This window comes from Vanderwaltozyma polyspora, genomic scaffold, assembly GCF_000150035.1.
Source record: "Vanderwaltozyma polyspora DSM 70294 KpolScaffold1018 genomic scaffold, whole genome shotgun sequence".
Taxonomy (NCBI): domain Eukaryota; kingdom Fungi; phylum Ascomycota; class Saccharomycetes; order Saccharomycetales; family Saccharomycetaceae; genus Vanderwaltozyma; species Vanderwaltozyma polyspora.
Genome location: NW_001834694.1, coordinates 449170 through 468464, shown reverse-complemented (window position 1 = coordinate 468464; position 19295 = coordinate 449170). Strand labels below are relative to the sequence as shown.

The 19295-nt window shown below is 33.0% G+C and overlaps 9 protein-coding genes across 9 annotated transcripts; 6 read left to right on the top strand and 3 right to left on the bottom strand.

Annotated features, from left to right (window-relative positions):
* Window positions 1-264: 264 nt before the first annotated feature.
* On the bottom strand, window positions 265-4095 carry STE6 (ATP-binding cassette a-factor transporter STE6; the record flags this gene model as incomplete). The annotated part of the gene is made up of 1 exon (XM_001647453.1): window positions 265-4095. The coding sequence occupies one exon, from the start codon at window positions 4093-4095 to the stop codon at window positions 265-267; it is 3831 nt and encodes a 1276-aa protein (XP_001647503.1).
* A 1424-nt stretch (window positions 4096-5519) lies between these two features.
* On the top strand, window positions 5520-6206 carry CBT1 (Cbt1p; the record flags this gene model as incomplete). The annotated part of the gene is made up of 1 exon (XM_001647452.1): window positions 5520-6206. The coding sequence occupies one exon, from the start codon at window positions 5520-5522 to the stop codon at window positions 6204-6206; it is 687 nt and encodes a 228-aa protein (XP_001647502.1).
* Window positions 6207-6584: 378 nt separating this feature from the next.
* On the top strand, window positions 6585-7391 carry EMC3 (ER membrane complex subunit EMC3; the record flags this gene model as incomplete). The annotated part of the gene is made up of 1 exon (XM_001647451.1): window positions 6585-7391. The coding sequence occupies one exon, from the start codon at window positions 6585-6587 to the stop codon at window positions 7389-7391; it is 807 nt and encodes a 268-aa protein (XP_001647501.1).
* A 411-nt stretch (window positions 7392-7802) lies between these two features.
* On the top strand, window positions 7803-8954 carry NPA3 (GTPase NPA3; the record flags this gene model as incomplete). Its single annotated transcript, XM_001647450.1, has 1 exon — window positions 7803-8954. One exon carries the CDS (start codon window positions 7803-7805, stop codon window positions 8952-8954), a length of 1152 nt encoding a protein of 383 aa, XP_001647500.1.
* Window positions 8955-9130: 176 nt separating this feature from the next.
* ADD66 (Add66p) lies at window positions 9131-9964 on the bottom strand (the record flags this gene model as incomplete). Its single annotated transcript, XM_001647449.1, has 1 exon — window positions 9131-9964. One exon carries the CDS (start codon window positions 9962-9964, stop codon window positions 9131-9133), a length of 834 nt encoding a protein of 277 aa, XP_001647499.1.
* A 653-nt stretch (window positions 9965-10617) lies between these two features.
* HAM1 (nucleoside triphosphate pyrophosphohydrolase HAM1) lies at window positions 10618-11187 on the top strand (the record flags this gene model as incomplete). Its single annotated transcript, XM_001647448.1, has 1 exon — window positions 10618-11187. The coding sequence occupies one exon, from the start codon at window positions 10618-10620 to the stop codon at window positions 11185-11187; it is 570 nt and encodes a 189-aa protein (XP_001647498.1).
* Window positions 11188-11903: 716 nt separating this feature from the next.
* LOS1 (Ran GTPase-binding protein LOS1) lies at window positions 11904-15092 on the top strand (the record flags this gene model as incomplete). The annotated part of the gene is made up of 1 exon (XM_001647447.1): window positions 11904-15092. One exon carries the CDS (start codon window positions 11904-11906, stop codon window positions 15090-15092), a length of 3189 nt encoding a protein of 1062 aa, XP_001647497.1.
* Window positions 15093-16095: 1003 nt separating this feature from the next.
* On the top strand, window positions 16096-17889 carry EAP1 (Eap1p; the record flags this gene model as incomplete). Its single annotated transcript, XM_001647446.1, has 1 exon — window positions 16096-17889. The coding sequence occupies one exon, from the start codon at window positions 16096-16098 to the stop codon at window positions 17887-17889; it is 1794 nt and encodes a 597-aa protein (XP_001647496.1).
* Window positions 17890-18219: 330 nt separating this feature from the next.
* Window positions 18220-19272, bottom strand: RFC2 (replication factor C subunit 2; the record flags this gene model as incomplete). The annotated part of the gene is made up of 1 exon (XM_001647445.1): window positions 18220-19272. One exon carries the CDS (start codon window positions 19270-19272, stop codon window positions 18220-18222), a length of 1053 nt encoding a protein of 350 aa, XP_001647495.1.
* Between the last annotated feature and the right edge of the window lie 23 nt (window positions 19273-19295).

Sequence of the window (19295 nt, the reverse complement as noted above, 5' to 3'; positions counted from 1 at the left end):
ACAATCTTATTTTATATATAATCTTATTTTAACTACTCCTGATCACGATTGTCCTCTAAAACTTTAATTTTATTTTCTATTATTAGGTAGGTCTTAAGTGATGATCTTTCGATGCGATGAGCCAGATGAAAAATTTCAGGTATGACGTCATATTTTTTTAATACTGAAACAATTTCGAAACTAAAAGCAGGTCATTTTAGTGGGTGAAATGGTATCTACATATGCTTATCTATCTATGCAAAAGATGTTAATTCATCAGATTTATTATTCTAAGTTAGCTACCACCTTGTAAAGTTCATTACCTGGTTTAAATAATTTATTGAATGGACCAGTTTCGCAGATTTTACCATCTTTTAGAACTGCTACGGTGTTACAAGATCTCATCATCTGTTCGTTGTGTGTAATTGATATTGTTAGCAAGGATGGAGGACCTTTAGCCACTATATCATTGATAATTTTGGAACTATTGGCATCTAAAGCGGATGTACATTCATCTAAAATTAAAATCTTTGGTTTACGCAATAACGCTCTTGCAATACATAATCTTTGGGCTTGGCCACCAGATATCAATGAAGTATCCACTGATGTTTCAAGGCCTTCTGGTAATGATTCAATAAAGTCGTAAACACCGACATACTTTAATATATCGATAATATCAATCTCTAGTGGACTGAAATATAAACCGTATATTAAGTTTTCTCTCACTGTCCCAGGAAACAAGACTGGCTTCTGTTCAACAACAGATATTTGTCTTCTCAACGTTTCATTATCCCACTCATTGACATCAGTACCATCGATATCTATGCAATTATCAGCAACTTGATATAATTTTGTTAATAAGTAAACCAATGTGGATTTACCTGAACCAGATTCACCAACAATGGCCACTGTTTGCCCAACATTCAAATCTAAACTTAAATTATCGTAAATATTTACGTCTAGAGCTGTTGGATATGCAAACTCCAAATTATGAATTGAAACTAGAGGTTGAGTTTTATCCACCTTCTCACCACAATGTATCTCGTCAAATCTTCCATCTGTGATGGTTTGTTCCTTAGTGTCTTCACTTTCCTCAATAATTCTGTAAATCCAACTAGCAGCTCTCTGGCCCCTGCTAATGTCAGGAATTTGGCTGATTAAGCTATTACACGTCATGACAGTAAATAAAAGTAAAGTGAATGTTTGGAACATAGTTCTTGTTGAATACTCTCCATCCATTACTAATTTCAACCCATAGTAATATAAAATTGATTGAATTGTAGTTGCTATAGCAGTAGTAATAGCAATACCTAGACCAGTAACGATAGCACGCTTCCTTGCAATTTGACCCATTTCATCCTTTAATTTATGATAGCACTTCTTAAAATGATTTTGTAGTTGCAGACATTTAATAGTCTTGACACCTGTAATTATTTCATATTCCAAATTTTCTAAATTAGCAACCTTCGTTTTGTAAGTGGTTTCATAGTTCTTTAAAACTGTACCATAAATAATTGAAAATATCACAATAAGTGGGAACATAGAAATACAAACTAAACTTAACTTCCAACCTGTAGCAATGGCCCAAATTAAACCAACTAGAGATACTGTTAAGAAGGTAGAAATGACACTTAAAAATTGACTTACCAAAGATCTCAAATCTCTCAAATCATTCATTAATAGAGCAGCTATTTCTGGAGACTTATTTTCTTCTCTTGAAAACCATTCCAATTTCTTCTGAGCAATTTCTTCCATAGCTCTATTCCTCAAATCCATAATCCAATATTCACTACAGTAACCTAAAATAAAGGTTTTCAAAAAATTTGATACAGCATCCGCACCTGAAACACATAAAACAATAATGGACCATTTCACTAGATATGAGGGAGACCCAGGACCATCTACAGTTGGAACAATACCGTTTAATAAATAACTGAATGCCCAAGAAAAGATAGGATTAGCGACACCTGCAGCAATTGAACATACCAAACCAAACACCAGAATGCTCTTAGATCTAGCATCTCTTATCATTCTTTTAATAACTTCACGCAGTGTCATCACTTTTGGTTTTCCTTCTATGTCTTTTGGTAAACTATCATCAGATGTAAATGAATTATCTGTCGATCTAACCGAAACTTTATCGACTTCTTTAATGCTAAAATTATCTTTAATAATATATTTATCAATATTTTTTAATATTTGATTCTCTCCAGTGATAGGAGTTATTAGATCATCTTTATAAACCCAATCTAGGGCTGAATGCATTTCATCCTCCAAAGTGACACTAGAAAATCGATCATTATTCTCATATTTGTCATGTACGTTTTGTAAAATATTCATACGACAGAAGGCACTATCAGGATCGTACATCAATTGACCTTGGAAACCACTTTCAATAATTCTACCTTCTTCGACAACGTATAGATAATCTTGGATTGAGATTTGAGATAATTCGTGGGTTAATATAATTGTTGTTCTTCCTTGACGCCATTTAGTAATATTCGACATCAATTGTTCACGATGAACAATATCCAAAGCTGACACTGCCTCATCTAATATCAACACTTCTGTATCTCTCATATATGCTCTTGCTAATGCAACTCTCTGTTGTTGACCACCACTTAATGAAATACCACCAGTACCTAATATGGTATCCAGACCGTTAGAGAGTGAATCGATCACTGATTCTAAACAGGCCATTTTTATGGCTTCTTTAAGCTTCTTTTGAACTACCGGGCTACTTTTATCTTCATCTTGAGAACCTAATAAAATGTTATTGACAAGGGTATCATTAAATAAAGTACAACGTTGTTCAACAACTGTGATATTTTTAATAAGGACCTGTTGATCGATTTCTCTAATATGTGTACTTCCAATTGAAATATACCCATCATATTCATCGTAAAGCTTTAGTAACAAATTCGATAAGGTTGACTTACCAGAACCAGATCTACCTACAATAAAAGTAGTTTTGCCACTTAAGAAATCTATGGATATATCATTTAAGACATCATCAGCTGGTCTGCTAGGATATGAGAAACTGACATGACGGAAAGAAATGTCAGCTTTTGAAATATCAATTTGTTTTAAAGCACTTTCATCGATTTCTACTTTATTATCATTTAAAAATGATTGAATCTTTCTTAATGCAACTTGACCCTTTTGTAGAAAGATTAAATAACCCAGAGTGGTATTTAGAGTGGAACCTAACATTAAGCATGAGGAGAAACAAGTGATAACGTCACTAATGTTTAAGTTCCCCTTTCTAATCTCAGTGTTACCAAACCAAAACCCTTGGACAAACATTGCCAATGATAAAAATCTCAATGTAGAAATATTTGCAGCAACGTACAAACTTAGTTTAATAAAATAATCATTACATTTTAAAGTTAGTTCTTCAAAACTTTCAATTTCTTTTAATTGCGTACATGATAATTTAATCATTTGGGCAGAATTCATTGACCATGCCAATAAATCAGCTGCCAGCCCAGATTCGGTATTTTCTAAAGCTGCATATTTTTGAATTGATCTTGAGAAAATGAATGCTAATATAATTAATAGTGGTGTACCACATAAAATGATAAGTGTCAATGACCAAGAATAATAAAAAGAGACACCAATCAATGAAAGCATGGAACTTATATTTTGTAAAGTGATTGCAGAAGCTTCTGCTGAACTAGCTCTTAGTTCTTCGACACATCTATTTAATTGAGTGAAATCACCAGATAAATTTTCTTTTTTATCATACCATTCCATTGATTTATCTAAATATGAATTCAACATTCTATATCTCACAGTAAACCCTTGTCCTTCACCAAATGACATCCAGGTGGAAATTGAAGTCCAGATAAGAGGGAATGCACAAGCAGCCAGCGCCATTAAAGACATAGAACGTAAAACCAATTGATGATATAAATTATGATCTTTTGGTATATTTGGATCAGCAAAATCTTTTAATAGGTCAAAAACTTTACCGGTTAGAATTGATGTAACAGCTGGCACTAACCCATTTGCAATAGTTGTTAAGACCATGGTAGCAATTAGTAGCCAGTCCCTCTTGAACTGCACATACATATAAATGTTCTCCTTCCATACACTAACTTTTTTCTTCGACATTACATATATATCTGGGGTTTAGCTTGGTCCGATGAAAGGGTATTGTATAATATGATTGATTTCTCCTATGGCACTAATGAATCAAATGTACCAAAATATATGGCATTCCAATCTACAATTGGAAAGAAAAAACAGACACTGACATTAGAACCAAATGTATAACTCTGTTTTTTCAATGTATATATATATGCATGTATATATATATATTTCCCAACTTCTAGAACGACCCTGTCGTATTGTAAAATGTCTAAAATCAAAATTATTCCTAATTTATCAAGAACACACCCAATAAGAAACATGATACCATAATTTAGACCCATCCAATACAGTATATAATTAAGAATAATCAATATTGTTCTTAATTACAACTTTTCAACAGACTCATCATCAGCTGTATCATCACCATCTATGTTGTTTGCCAAAGTTTCATTATGTGACAACTGTTCACTACGTAAATGTCCGAAAAGGGAAATTTACACAGTGAACCCCGTAGTTTCAATAAGAATGTTTGAAACTTGACAGCCAAATTAATCCTGATTTGGGTAACGACAACGTAAAGTTTCATCATAGATCCATTACCAGATTTGACTTCATAAAGAAACGATAAGATACTAGCCTTGCTTACATAGATTTCTTATTTGCTACCGTTGCTATACAACCAATTATTATGAAATGATTTAGCATCTTGCTGACCAAATCTAGAATAACAGCAAAGAGAAAGAGATCCTGGTAAAGTCCTTTCATGTAAGTAAAATGGTTCCCTCACCTTTGGAGATATCACTTTTCTTGCGTCTATTCACAGTGTGGATTGTTCACTTATTCATTTGTCTTGATTGAGACTTTGGACTTTGGACTTTTCCACTATAGGTAATTTACATAAGGTCGATTATTTCTGAGCTCATCTTGCAGTTTGGAATGTTGTAAAAAGAAGTATTTTTGTATACACCAGATTCAAATCAACTGCTATATTTAATATGAATCAGCAATATACCTCTATATTTTTACTATCTCTGTCTTTATTTTTAATTTAGATCGATTTCTTTTTTTTTTTGCTTTATTTAGTAGAGTCCACCCATAGAGCAAGGCAATTAAAAGCTTAGGTGGATCAGAAAATAGTACTTGTCATGTTAATTTGTTTTGGAATCCTATCTTATGTATCTTTGATATCTATTTTGAGTAGTAATGTTCTACATCATCGTTATTTTTGATGGCAAAAAATAATGGATGTTTTATAAAATTTTTTATGATACTCTTTATTATAGCATCAGTGTAACATTATAAGCAGTAAAATTTAAATTGAAAAAAGTTTCAATTACAATAGTACCAAGTTCAAAAGTAGAATTTTAGTTATAGAGCTTATTAAGGTACTAACCTCATCTTGAGCCTCATCACCATCGTATGACATTGATCTGTATTTTTTGAAAATGAAGGGTAAAAGAGTTTCATCACAGCTGTTAAAAGTACTGCAAGCTCCAGGCTTTGTTCATAGTAATAATGCTAAAGCTTCAGAGCTGTCTAACCAGTTAAGGAAAGATCTGGGTGGGACACTGATAAGAGATAGATATAATGACCATTTGAAGTATTCTGATTCATTAGTGATGTTCAGTTGGCTTCCATACGAAGGGACGATGAATAAGCATTATTACTGGGATAGTTTTGCCAAACAAAATAACAGAGGCACTTTTTTCAGACAACCAATTCAATCTAATGAATTCGAGAAAGAGATTCAGCTACCATTTCTTGATAGTAGAACTGACTACAGACTGTGGTTCCAAGATAATATGGAAATCGATAACCTAAATTCAATTTTAAAATCAACACTTTCGAATGATAAATTACAAGTCGAATGCGTTGGACTTAATATAAATGCAAGGGAAAATGGATCGAGTATTGCTAAACATATACAGTCATTGCTGATAGAATCGACTGAGAAATACAAGAATATAGATTATGAGAAGCTATTGCAAATAGCTAAGAATAAGGATATCCCAGATATTGATAAATCGATAAAGCAATTTCTACTGAACCTTGCAGATTTAGAACTATCAAAACCAAATTTGGTTCAGAGAAATCAATGGCTACTATTTACAAAAAATATCAACTCTACATAGACATTCATACATGTACATATATTCCCTTTTTAAATATTCAATCTGAATTTTATCTGGCCTTACAGATAGCATACAAACAAAATAAGTGGTTCTTGCTCAATTCTAACCAAAAATAACTCCCTTCCATTTTAGAAAATCATTAAATATACCATTCAGCAATCTAAACCATCTTGTGAATACTGTTAAAATCATATCAACACTTTTATCCTTGCCAAAAGTCATCAGGTCTGACCTCAATTCATCTTTATCTTAAAGGTATCTGGCCTTTAAAATCAAATTCGGATAGTTGGACTTTTAAAAGAGACAGATATAAAGACATGTTGACCCAAACCAACGACATTTATATATCTGAAAAGAAGAGTAAGGGTGACAGTAAAGATGGGAGACGATAGATTGTGGCAAGTAGGCATGATTGCTGAGCTTGTTTTAGATGAGAAGTTAAAAGTCTGGGCATTATTGCCAATTTCTATCGTTATGGTTTTAGTAGGAGTTATTCGTCATTATATAATGACTTTGATTAGCCCAGGGGCTAAAAATTCGGCAGTTGTGAAGTTTACAGAGACTAGTTATATTAATAAAGGTCAAGCATTGTTAGGAAATGGTTCTAATATATCTAAGGAGGCTTTTGAATGTAGACGTGGATATTTATCTCAAGTTTTGGCAGAAGGTAAATACGTTGCGCAAGAGAATGCCGGAAATGGCATTGTTAATGGAATGGGTAATCCATTCACAGATCCTAATATGTCAGATGCAATGATGAGTATGGCAAAGGGTAATATGGCCAATTTTATTCCACAAACTTTAATTATGTGGTGGGTTAATCATTTTTTTGCAGGTTTCGTGCTGATGAAACTGCCATTCCCATTGACAGTGAGATTTAAAGAAATGCTACAGAGTGGAATAATGACGCCAGATTTAGACGTTCGTTGGGTCAGTAGTATATCTTGGTATTTCATCTCTGTACTGGGTATAAATCCGGTTTACAATTTGTTATTATCCAATGCGGAAGGAATGGACATTATGGAAATGCAACAACAGCAACAACAAATAGACCCAATTGGTGGGCCAGGACAACCACAGCCTGAAGCACTGATGAAAAGTTTGGCCAACGATATCACAATTGCTCAACATCAAAGTTGTTTCGACAAGATAGAAGAGAGAATATTGAAGAAGTACAAAATATGATCCAATTTTTACAAATTAAAAGCAGAAGTTTTAAAGATAACTTAAAAAGATATCAAAATCAACTCAACAGTATGAATATCTGATCAATAGTGGCATCATGGTTCATCATATTGACCAGTTTATACGCATATCTATGGTTACTATATATGTTATATACCTTTAGTAAATAATGTCATTATGTACGTTGTATTCAATTATCTTTAAACCAAAAGATCGATGAGCTTAATAATGAAGAAATGGTTAAATAAGAACAGAACCACATCATGAACAATGATATAAGTTGCTTAAAAAGTTAGTGTTACAAGGAATCAGGTTAAGGGTTTGGTTACATCTTCTACTGCTTGTTGAGATATAGTTGGTCAACTTAATTTGGTACTAAAAAAAAGGCAAAGGCAAAGACAAAGGCAAACGATGACTATGAAGACAGTTATTTGTATCGGTATGGCCGGTTCTGGTAAGACCACATTTATGCAGAGGTTAAATTCACATTTGCGTTCTAAGGAAGAGGTGCCATATGTTATTAATCTTGATCCTGCCGTTTTGAATGTTCCTTATGGTGCTAATATTGATATTCGTGATTCTATTAAGTATAAGAAAGTTATGGAAAATTATCAACTAGGTCCAAATGGTGCTATTGTTACAAGTTTGAATTTATTCAGTACTAAGATTGATCAAGTGATTAAATTAGTGGAAAATAAGCGTGAGAAGTATGAGCATGTCATCATTGATACTCCTGGTCAAATTGAATGTTTTGTTTGGAGTGCATCAGGTTCCATTATCACTGAATCATTTGCATCAACTTTCCCAACAGTAATTGCTTATATCGTTGATACCCCAAGAAACACCTCACCAACTACTTTTATGAGTAATATGTTATATGCATGTTCTATTTTATATAAGACAAAATTACCAATGATTGTTGTGTTTAATAAAACTGATGTCACTAAAGCTGATTTCGCAAAAGAATGGATGACAGACTTTGAAGCGTTCCAAACGGCAGTCAGAGATGATCAAGATATCAATGGTGAGAATAATATGGGTTCTGGTTATATGGGATCTTTGGTCAACTCTATGTCTTTGATGCTAGAAGAATTTTACTCTCAGCTAGATATGGTTGGTGTTTCTAGTTTCACAGGTGAAGGTTTCGATGACTTCTTGGATGCTGTTGACAAAAAAGTCGATGAATATGATCAATATTATAAGGCTGAAAGAGAAAGGATAATAAAAGACAAAGAAGAGAAAGAAAAACAGAGAAAAGAGAAATCCATAAATGGATTAATGAAAGATTTAGGTATCAATGACAAAAAGAAGGCTAATGAAGATGATAGTGCAGATGTGATAAGTGATTTAGAAGAAGGTGAATATGACGGTTTAGTTGAAGCTGATGAAGATGATTATGAAGGTGTAGAAAGAGAATATACTTTTGCAGGTGACGCTAGACAAGGTGAAATCAACAGCGATAATGCTCCAGATTTACAACAAAGGTATCAAGAAGCATTTGAAAAGTTAGGTAAACCTGCTAGTAGTGACACTGCGGCTAACATCGCTCGTCATATAAGGTAAGTAAATTACTTGACCCCATAGAAGTGAAAAATTGTATTTTACCTGTCCTATTTTATAGATAATAATCAAAAGTTATTCGAAAAGGATTGATATTAAAATTATTTTTTTTGCTTTCTAATTCTGTAAATTAAATACATAATTATATATAAGGAACCTTTAATAATAAAATGAAGTTATTACATATAAATACCTTCATCAAATGCAGTACGGATGGGATTTTGACCATATACACCTTTCCATGACACAGGAGCTTGTAAATTCTCCAACTTGTTCAATTTATCGATTGCTTGAGGTAAATATTCACAAAGTACAGAAGCATCATAAGAATTATCACCCTCGTGAACAAATAAACTACAATATTTAATAGTCTTCAAACTATTCAATTGTGAATTCAATAAATGGTAAACAAATTTAAAGACTTCCTGACGTGTCGAAATCTCTTGTTGAAGACTTTGTTCAGTGAAGGTGAAAAGTGTAGATGCAATGTTAGAAGTTTGATTCGAATTTTCACCTAAATTTAAACTTGTGTCGAAAACTCTTGACATATCACCAATTGAATTCAAATCAATGACACCTAATGAAAATGGGTTCCCATTCCTCGTTGCAATCGAAGATGGAACTAGTACATCTTCATCTAATGCACCATAAGAATCTACAATTACTACCTCATCGATTCCATATTTATTCAACAATGGAACAATTGACCGCTTAATAAAATTATTCAAATAACCTTGTATCACAGGTGAACGTTGCTGCAATACATATAAGTCCTTGGATTCATTATGGAATAACTCTAGCCCAGTAGAGTATTGTTTATGAGGAACGTTCTTGTATAGTTCAGGGTCGTCTTGGCCAAATACATAATCTAAAGGTCCAACAAAGGGATGGACAAAGGTTGAATCGACAGCTTGGACAAATTGGAACTCATTCGAAAGAGTATGAAGAATCAAATCAGTGGATAATTGTGGAACATTACCTGTTGAGACCAATGGTATAACTAGTACTGTCATTGTTGGTTTGGTTTCAGTTTTTTATACCTTATTTTGACGTTTGACAAAGTTGTAAGAAATTTCAATGAAGGCGAATTTATAACAAAGAGGCTACGATGATGCTGATAGTGATGGTTGTGACATCAACACTAGTTCAAAGCAACGGTAGCTCTAAATGATTTTAAACTAAAACATGGTGGCATTGAATAATTTAAGAGGAACTGGATTGATTTATCTTGCATTGTCAGTGAGACAAGGGTAGCCAACTTTAAGTGGTGTCTGCTTTGATGATTATGTATAACAAGAGTGGGACGGCTATAGAAAAGAGATATAGATAGAGATAGTCGACTATTTTGATGAGATGAGAAGGATATGAGGCCCTGATTGCCATATTATCAAGGAAAGCGTGGTCGTTACCACCTCTATCATACATATATTGTCCTGTCTTAGCCTAAAATGCAGTCACTTTTATCTCATCGAAGTGACGAGGTCAAGTGAAACTTTTCGAAAAAACCTTCTCGACACCATAACTTTGTCAATCGAGTAAGGTTTAAACGGTTTAAAAAGCTGTGAAACTGTGAATCTATTGCAATTGCTACTGATCAGCAAGTATTGAGGAACAGGACTGTATACACATACATACATATTTATATATTTCGACAGAGGTACCAAAAATGACTAAAGAAATTGTTTTCGTTACAGGTAATGCTAATAAATTGAAGGAAGTGCAAATGCTGATGAGCCAAGTGGATTTGAAACTGACTAACGAAGCATTGGATCTAGAAGAATTGCAAGAGACTAGCCTTGAAACTATTGCCACTGCCAAATTGGAACAAGCAGTGAAATTGCTTGGCAAGGGAACCCCTGTCTTTGTAGAAGACACTGCATTGACCTTTGACGAATTCAACGGTTTACCAGGAGCCTACATCAAATGGTTTTTGAAAAGTATGGGATTAGAAAAGATTGTCAAGATGTTAGAACCATTCGAAAACAAATCAGCAGAAGCCATCACTACAATTGCATACGCTGACGAACAAGGTGCATTCCACGTATTTCAAGGGATCACAAAGGGTAAGATTGTAACCAGTCGTGGACCTACAGATTTCGGCTGGGACTCAATCTTCGAACCATTAGAAAGCAACGGTCTAACCTACGCTGAAATGGATAAACAATCGAAGAACCAAATCTCACATAGAGGTAAAGCATTCCAAAAATTCAGTAGTTTCTTAATGGAAAACAATTAGAACCTCAATTTTTCACAAATTTTACAATTTTTACAAATTTTACAAATTGAAACCTTAATAGTATATAGATAACATAAATATAAACCAAATAAACAATTTATCAACCCCATCTCCACATAATCCTATCCTTTAAATAAACTGTTTCTTGTATAGTTCCATCTCATCTCATCTCATCGATTTTTCTGATCAATTTTTCAAAATTTTTCAACAACGAGCATGAAAAAAAAATATTTAAAAAGTGAAGTGGTTATGACAGATAGTTTATAAATGTAAGTTATTTTAGTTTATATTTGGTTAAGTATATAGGATCAAGAGCCTAAGATTGTCGCTTTTTGTTTGTTAATCTTGGGGTTGACGGTATTTATTGTTTTTGAACTTCGAGAATCGGTTGAAATTTCAATAATTTGTTTTGGATTTGAAGTGGTTTTGATCTTTTTTGTATATAAGTACTAAGAGAGAAAGTGAAAGTGAAAGTGAAAGTGAGATAGATAGAGAGATAGAGAGATAGAGAGATAGAGAGAAAGATAAATCGCATATTATAGTCATTTACTTGTTGTTTATTGTTTGTGAATATAGAAAGTTTTGTAAAAGTTTTTGTAAGTGGGGAGTTTTGTATATTTGGAAGATTCTCTTGGTGATAAAAACTTACTCTCTTGCAAACGCATACGCATACACACACGCACAAAACGTTGGTTGAAGAAGAATACAAGTTGAATATGTTACAACGAATTAGAGAGGTTGTTTCGTTGGCTAATAATCCTGCTACCGATGCAGTGACTAAAAAACAGGCGTTGGATTACCTTGAACAGATGAAGTCTGATCCAAATGCAATTCAGATTTTTTGTTCCATGTTGACTGACTCAGGTTCAGATGATTTATGTATATTTGTATCTTTGCAGATTCTTTGTGATCTAGTTGCAATGAATACTTCAGTCGATTTATTGTTTGTTAAGAATTCGATAGTGGAATTCCTTCGAGGTAAAATTAACCGCAATATTAAAGATGCTGAATTTTTAAGAAATAAAATATCTGAACTAATTACAAGATTATTTATTAACATGTACGGAGAGGTTAATGGGAACCAATGGAATACTTTTTATAAAGACTTGATAGCATTATTGTCCATTGATTCTCTCCTAACTGGTCCTAGCGAGCATTTTTCTCCATTGGGTTTAGATTATTTTGCAAGAATTTGTATTCAAATAAACTCAGAAGTTGCTGATCAAACTTTTTTGAGATCAAAAGACGAACAAACTAAAAATAATAATTTAAAGGATACCATGAGGTTAGAGGACGTTCAAACTTTGGTCACCATATGGTTTAACTGTTTGAAAAGTTTGATTATTCAACAGCAAAATTTTGAATTAGCTGTAATTATATTATCTTGCATAGGTGCATTCATTTCTTGGGTTGACATAACATTGATTGTCAACCCAGAATACATCAACATTATTTATGGTTATTTGGACTATTCTGATACTAAAATTGCATGTTCTCAATGTTTATGTGAAATTATTTCAAAAAAAATGAAGCCAGTAGATAAATTAACCCTTTTAAGCATGTTAAATTTAACTGATAAAGTTGCTTCAATTGGTGAAGATGATATAGATGTTTATGAAAAATTGGCTAAGCTAGCATCTTCTGTTGGTCTAGAATTGTCTATTATTTTAGAACAATGTAATGAAGGAGTTCAATCTAATGAAACACTGGAAGTAGCAAACGCTGCCGACCAACAGGTCTTGAATCAAGTAGCACCTTTGGTTTTGAAATTTATGAGCCATGAATACGATTCAGTTACTGAACAATGTTTCCCATTTATTTCACAATACTTGGCTATATTGAAAAAATTATTTGCAATCGGTGGTAAACCAGGTACTGCAGTTGCTATAAATTCTAAAAGACAGCCACTGGATGAGGCTCATCAAAATTTTTTGGTATCCTTATTAAATGTTTGTTTTGAAAAAATGAAAATAGATGATTCCAGTGAAAGCAACAGTGAAGAAGCTATTGAAGAATTCAACGATATTGTAAGATCCAAACTAAAAGTTTTCCAAGATAGTATTGCAGTTATCAACCCTAATATCTATTTAGAAAATATATCTAATCATATTCAGGTATCTTTGGCTGGTACTGATTGGACTGTCCTGGAATTAGCAATTTTTCAAATGCATAACTTATGTGAAAGTATTCGTAATAACTTATTTGGGTTAAATAAAACTGAAATATCTACATCTGCTGCCACTCAATTGATGCATAAATTCATGGCTTTGTTATTACAAAATTCAAATCTTTTCCAAATGGATAACAGATATGTACAAATTTTATTTTTTGAACTAGTTGTAAGACATTACACTTTTTTGGGTTCTGATACTAAAGATGCCGTTTCACTATTGAATATTTTTTGTAGTGAGTTTGGTATGTTCAATAAAAGCGAAAAAGTTATATTGAGAACCTGGTATTTGTTTACAAGATTTGTTAAGATTTCCAAGCCACATTTGTCAGTTTCAGTTTTGTCACAACTTGTAAGTAAAGTCATGCCATTGCTAGTGATCAAAACTGTCACACCAAGTGTAGATGGCTCGGAAGACTGCGATACCACATTTGATAGTCAACTTTACATTTTTGAAGGTGTTGGTATGTTGATTGGTGCCAATGCTGATAATACCTACGATATTTTGGACCAAGTTCTAACTCCTTTATTCACAGATTTAGAACGTTGTATTTCATTACAATCTCAAAGTCCTAGTATAGTTTTACAATCACATCATATCCTGATGGCAATTGGTACATTGGCAAGAGGTACCCATATGGGTTTAGTTCCAGAAAATCAAGTTAATAATGCATTAGTTAATGAAAAGTTAATTCACAGAACCTTGATAGAAAAATTTTCAAATATTGCTGAAGTTGTATTGGTCACATTTTCATATTTTAATAAGCATGAAACCATAAGAGATGCTTCAAGATTCACATTTGCTAGATTAATACCAATATTAAATGGAGGCATAGTAACATTTGCTAGTAAGTTGGTAGTATTGTTTTTAGAATCAGATTTGAAGACAATGGAAATGAATGATTTCCTAGGGTTCTTGGGGCAAATGGTTCACACATTCCATGGTGATGAGAATTTTTATGATCTATTTGATAATTTATTAACACCTGTAATCAACAAGCTGCATATTTTATTAGATCATTTGGAGAGCGAAAGTAATGAATCAAATTGGTATGGAGAACAAAATGGTAGAGAAAATAATGGCAATGACGTATCTGGTGCCCGTACTAGCAAGACAGTTGTTGTGACTGATTCTTACAGAGATAAAATACTATTAAAAAAGGCATATTATGGATTCTTGCAATCATTTGTAACAAATAATGTAACATCATTATTATTATCAAATAGAAATAGAAGCATTCTTCCTACAATTTTAGGAGACTTGTTGAGTTACAATCCACAAGAAATTCAAGAAACATCAACCATGAAATTAGCATTAAACGTTTTGGTAAATTTTATTAAATTTTTTGGTTCGGGTGGTTGTACAGACGTTAATGATGTTCATGCAAGTAGTATTGGTAAATTAGATGGTCTTAATGAGTATTTTATCACGAGAACAATTCCGTTAGCGTTTGAAATACCTTTCAAACCGCAATACAAATTCAATATCAACGATGGTAGTTGTAGAGTAATTGCATGCGATTTGTCAAGAGTCTTAAAGGAAATGTATATTCAAAGCGGAGGAGGACAAGATGTTAATAGCAACCCAGCGTTGAAATATTTAACTGAAGTCTATTTCCCTCAGATCCAACTTCCCTCAGAACTAGGTATGGAATTGATCCAAATGCTGATTACCCAGGATACAAAGGCATTTGAAAAGTATTACGTCACCTTGATCAATAGATTGACATCATAATTTCACATTGTCTCCACTATCTCCATTCCCATCCTTCATCCATTGAAAATATCAAAAAAAAAAAAGGAAATATTCCATTAAAAATAAAAAGCATTTAAAAAGAGAAAGTTTCATGCATAATCATCATATTTAATAATCATAATCATAATAGTAATAGTAATAATAATCATAATAATCATTATAATAATAATAATAATAATAAATCACCATTACATTATTTATTTATTAACCATTTAATTCCTAATCTTTCATGTGTCAGTGGGTGGGTTCCCAAAGCTGGGATGGTTTTCCAATTCTATCTCGATTTTCATCAACTCAAACCCCAGCAAAAAAAGCAGTTTCAACTGCAACAGGCACATCTCAACATCAGCTACCTCCTAAATGTGTACAAGTATATATCACAGTCATCATAATTATAGAAATGCATCAGTGTCGTTACCTTTCTATACCTTATATAAGTCTATATATCTCAAATCCGTATACTAATCACGTTACACGTCAATATATTTTCTTTGCTCAACATAAAAAAAATATTGTGAGTCGAAGAAAAGAATCTGAATTTGAAAGCTAAGAAAAGTATATAAACCTAGGATTAGACTATTGAATAAGAAGTGGATAAGGTTAGGATAAGCAGGATCCAGGTATCAGTTTCTTTAGGTTATATTTGTATTGTATCTGTGTTACTGAAATTTTGAATTTTGTTGTTAGAGATTTGAGGGAAAAATCGACACCCCTATTTTGGTACAATTGATTTTCTAGTTTTAGTGATTTAAAGCTAGTTTTAGTAGCCCTTAAGCATCGGGATTTGATATAAAGTCATATATATCTGTATCTATATCTGTAAGATTGGGTAAGGTGTGATAGAAGAGTTATCTGAGTCTTTATTTTAGATTTTGGTAGAAAGAAAAAAAAAATTTCACTTTAGACTTTTCTTATAAAAACAAGTCAAGGTACTAGCACTATCGGGTTTATTGAAGGAAAATAACAGATAGGAAGATTAGATATGGAATTGAATGAATCCTCTGTAGTTGGTTCTCTTTCTGCCGATCAGAGTAATGCTAATGAGATGTTGTCACAGGCTACTGCGGCAAGCGGAAGTAATATAATGAAATTTTTTGAAGGATTAGACAATAAAAATAATCAAACCAAGAAAAATATCAGTGAGCAAGAGTTACCTCAAGACGACTCAAGCGACAGAAATCCAAAGTTAAACATCCATCATTTTGATGAAGATTATAAATTGAACCCAAATAAAACAACTAAAGCTTATAATTATAGTATTAATGAAATGTTATCAATAAAAGAGTTGATTCCAAAGGAATTTATAGAAGGGTATGCTATACAGCTGCCAAAAAAGAAATTCTGGAGATTGTCTGGAAGATTCGCAGATGGTAATGGGAACAATAAAAACGCATCTCATAGATCTAACAATAACAGATCATCAGGTATCTCCTCAAATAACAGACCAGCTTCAGGAGAAGGTGGTCAGTATGGTAGAAGAAATAGTAAATCGAAGATTAGAGGTCCAAATGTTGGTAAAAAATCTAACAGATATGGAAAGAACGATAAATATGTGGAAGAAAATGATATAAAAGTCAATAATAGCGACTTGATGGAGTTGGAAGGTGATTTCCAACCTACTGGTAACTCCATGGCTGATTTTGAAGCTTGGAAGGCTAAAATGAAAGAGATGGAAAATAAGAAGAAAGGTATAGTAATAGATACACCAAAGAGTGCTGAAGCTTCTTCTAATGCTAAATCAGGAGCAAAATCTTCTACTTCGATCCTCGACTTTTTAGAATTCGAATCAACAGATTCATCTGAAAATAATGAAAATGCAACTAATGAAATTCCGGTTCAACCTACTTCAAATAAGGACTCGGGTTCCGGTTCTGGTTCATCTGATTCCCAAGAAGCTGCAACAGTAGGCACTTCAAGATTTTCTTCATTCTTTGTTGCATCTCCGTCTTCTACGCCGTTAACAGATAAAAACAGTGCATCTTCTCCCGCCCAAAAACAACAATCTGATCCTGCAACTTCAACATCAGGCACAAATATTGCTGGTGGATCAAGAATGATGTCATTTTTTAAGAATGAATCCAAACAGTCAGCTGGTGATAAGAAAACGCATAAAGAAACAGTTAATACTCCAAGAGATGCCAATATTCCAATACCAAGTAATACACCACCCCAATTCTCCCAACAACGCAATGGCCCAAATGATGCACAACCACAAATGTTGCATCCTCAAGTACATGGTCAACCACCATTAAATAATAACGCATTTTTCCAAGGTTTATTGAACAAAGGTAAGGCTGGCGAAGAGGGCAATATGCTGCCACCAGGTATGCCTCTTCCAGCCGGAGGTCCTGGCCATTTACAACAACCTCCTCCTCCAGGAATGGGCCAAGGATTCCCTATGGGAATGCCTCCTCCTCCTCACATGATGCCACCTCCAGGATTCCCACCATTCCAAGGACAAGGTCTCCCTATGCAAAATAATCCTGAACATAAAAGAAATATTAACAATGGTTCTCCAAACCCTGCAAATAATAGTAATCAACGAATGCCACCAAGAGATCAATTAAAGATTCAAAATACCCAACAAAGAAGGATGATGCCCCCAGGTTTCCCTCAAGGTGCGGTTCCACCAGGTTTTCCACCAATGCAAGGTTTTCCACAAAATTTTGATCCAAACAACCGTCTATCTCCAAAAGGTATGATGCAAATGAATGGCCAAAATTTTTATCCAATGATGCCACCAATGCCAAATAGAGATCAGGCAGGTGGATTTTAAATGAAGTGGAATATACCAAAATGGGTAGAAATTGAATTTTTTGAATTATTAAAAATGTGATGACAATTACCAAAGAGATTTAAATGATCGATTTAACATTTGCAGATTCTTTTCCAATACCAAATTTTTAAGAGATGATTTTAGAATTGTTTCAATATTGGGCGTATAATGAAGTTTGCATCAATAGTAGTTACGATATTACTAATTTTAAATATATGCATTTGTATATACGTATTTTATTTAACTAGTTCGTGCCAAGAATATCATAAACGAAATAAAATAATCACAAATTGTTATTAGTATCTAATATATATATATATATATATTGTTTTAAATTATATTTGATATCTTAACCAATAAGTTTAATAGTTGGATATGTTCATTAGTACCATTATTTAATTTTGAATCAGTTTCGAATAAAATCCAAGATACTTTATTTTTGAAATCTGCTGAATAGTCTTCACTGGTAATATAATGGTTGTGTAATTGGTTTACCACTGAAGTTCCTGACCAACCATTTCTGATAAATTTGTCAAGGTATTTAGTTACCGCATCAATATTTTTTGAGGAAACCACCTCTATTATTTCGTTTAGAGCAGGTGATGGAACCACACCTGCAAGTTCTTCTACTAAATTGACGGTAATTTCTGAGTTTTCTGTATAAGTCGAAGTTTTTGAAGCAGATTGTAATAAAGTAATAGCTCTTCTTAGATCACCAGAAGAGATTTCCAAGATTTTTTCTAAAACATTCTCCTTATAGTTAACATTTTCTTCTTGAGCAACAAACTTTAGTCTATCTAATGCATTTGTTTCATCTAAGGCTTTAAATCTGAACTTGGAGCATCTTGAAGCTAATGGATCGATAATTCTAGTGACATAATTACAAATTAAACAAAATCTTGTAATATTAGAATAAGTTTCCATGGTTCTACGTAAAGCACTTTGAGCATCTGCTGTCATAGAATCTGCTTCATCTAATATAATAATCTTATATGGTGGGCATGGATATTTCTCTAAATCTTCTTTAGATGGTTTTGAAACAGTTAATCTTGCAAAATTCTTAACTTTTTCTCTAACAATTGAAATACCACGTTCATCAGATGCATTTAATTCTAATACTCTTGATTTAATTAGATTTGGTCCAAATAATTCTTTAGTTAATGCTAAAATTGTGGAGGTTTTACCAGTACCTGGTGGACCATAAAACAACATATGAGGTAAATTAGCAGAACCTAAAGTCCTCTTTAAAACAGTAACTGCATGTTCTTGAGCTGCAACATCATCTAATTTTTTAGGTCTATATTTCTCTACCCATGGTTGAGTCTGTTCTGAATCGACTTCTGATGAAATCTTACGTTTTTTATTGCCAATTAATTCATCCATATCTAAATAAAAATTAATTCTAA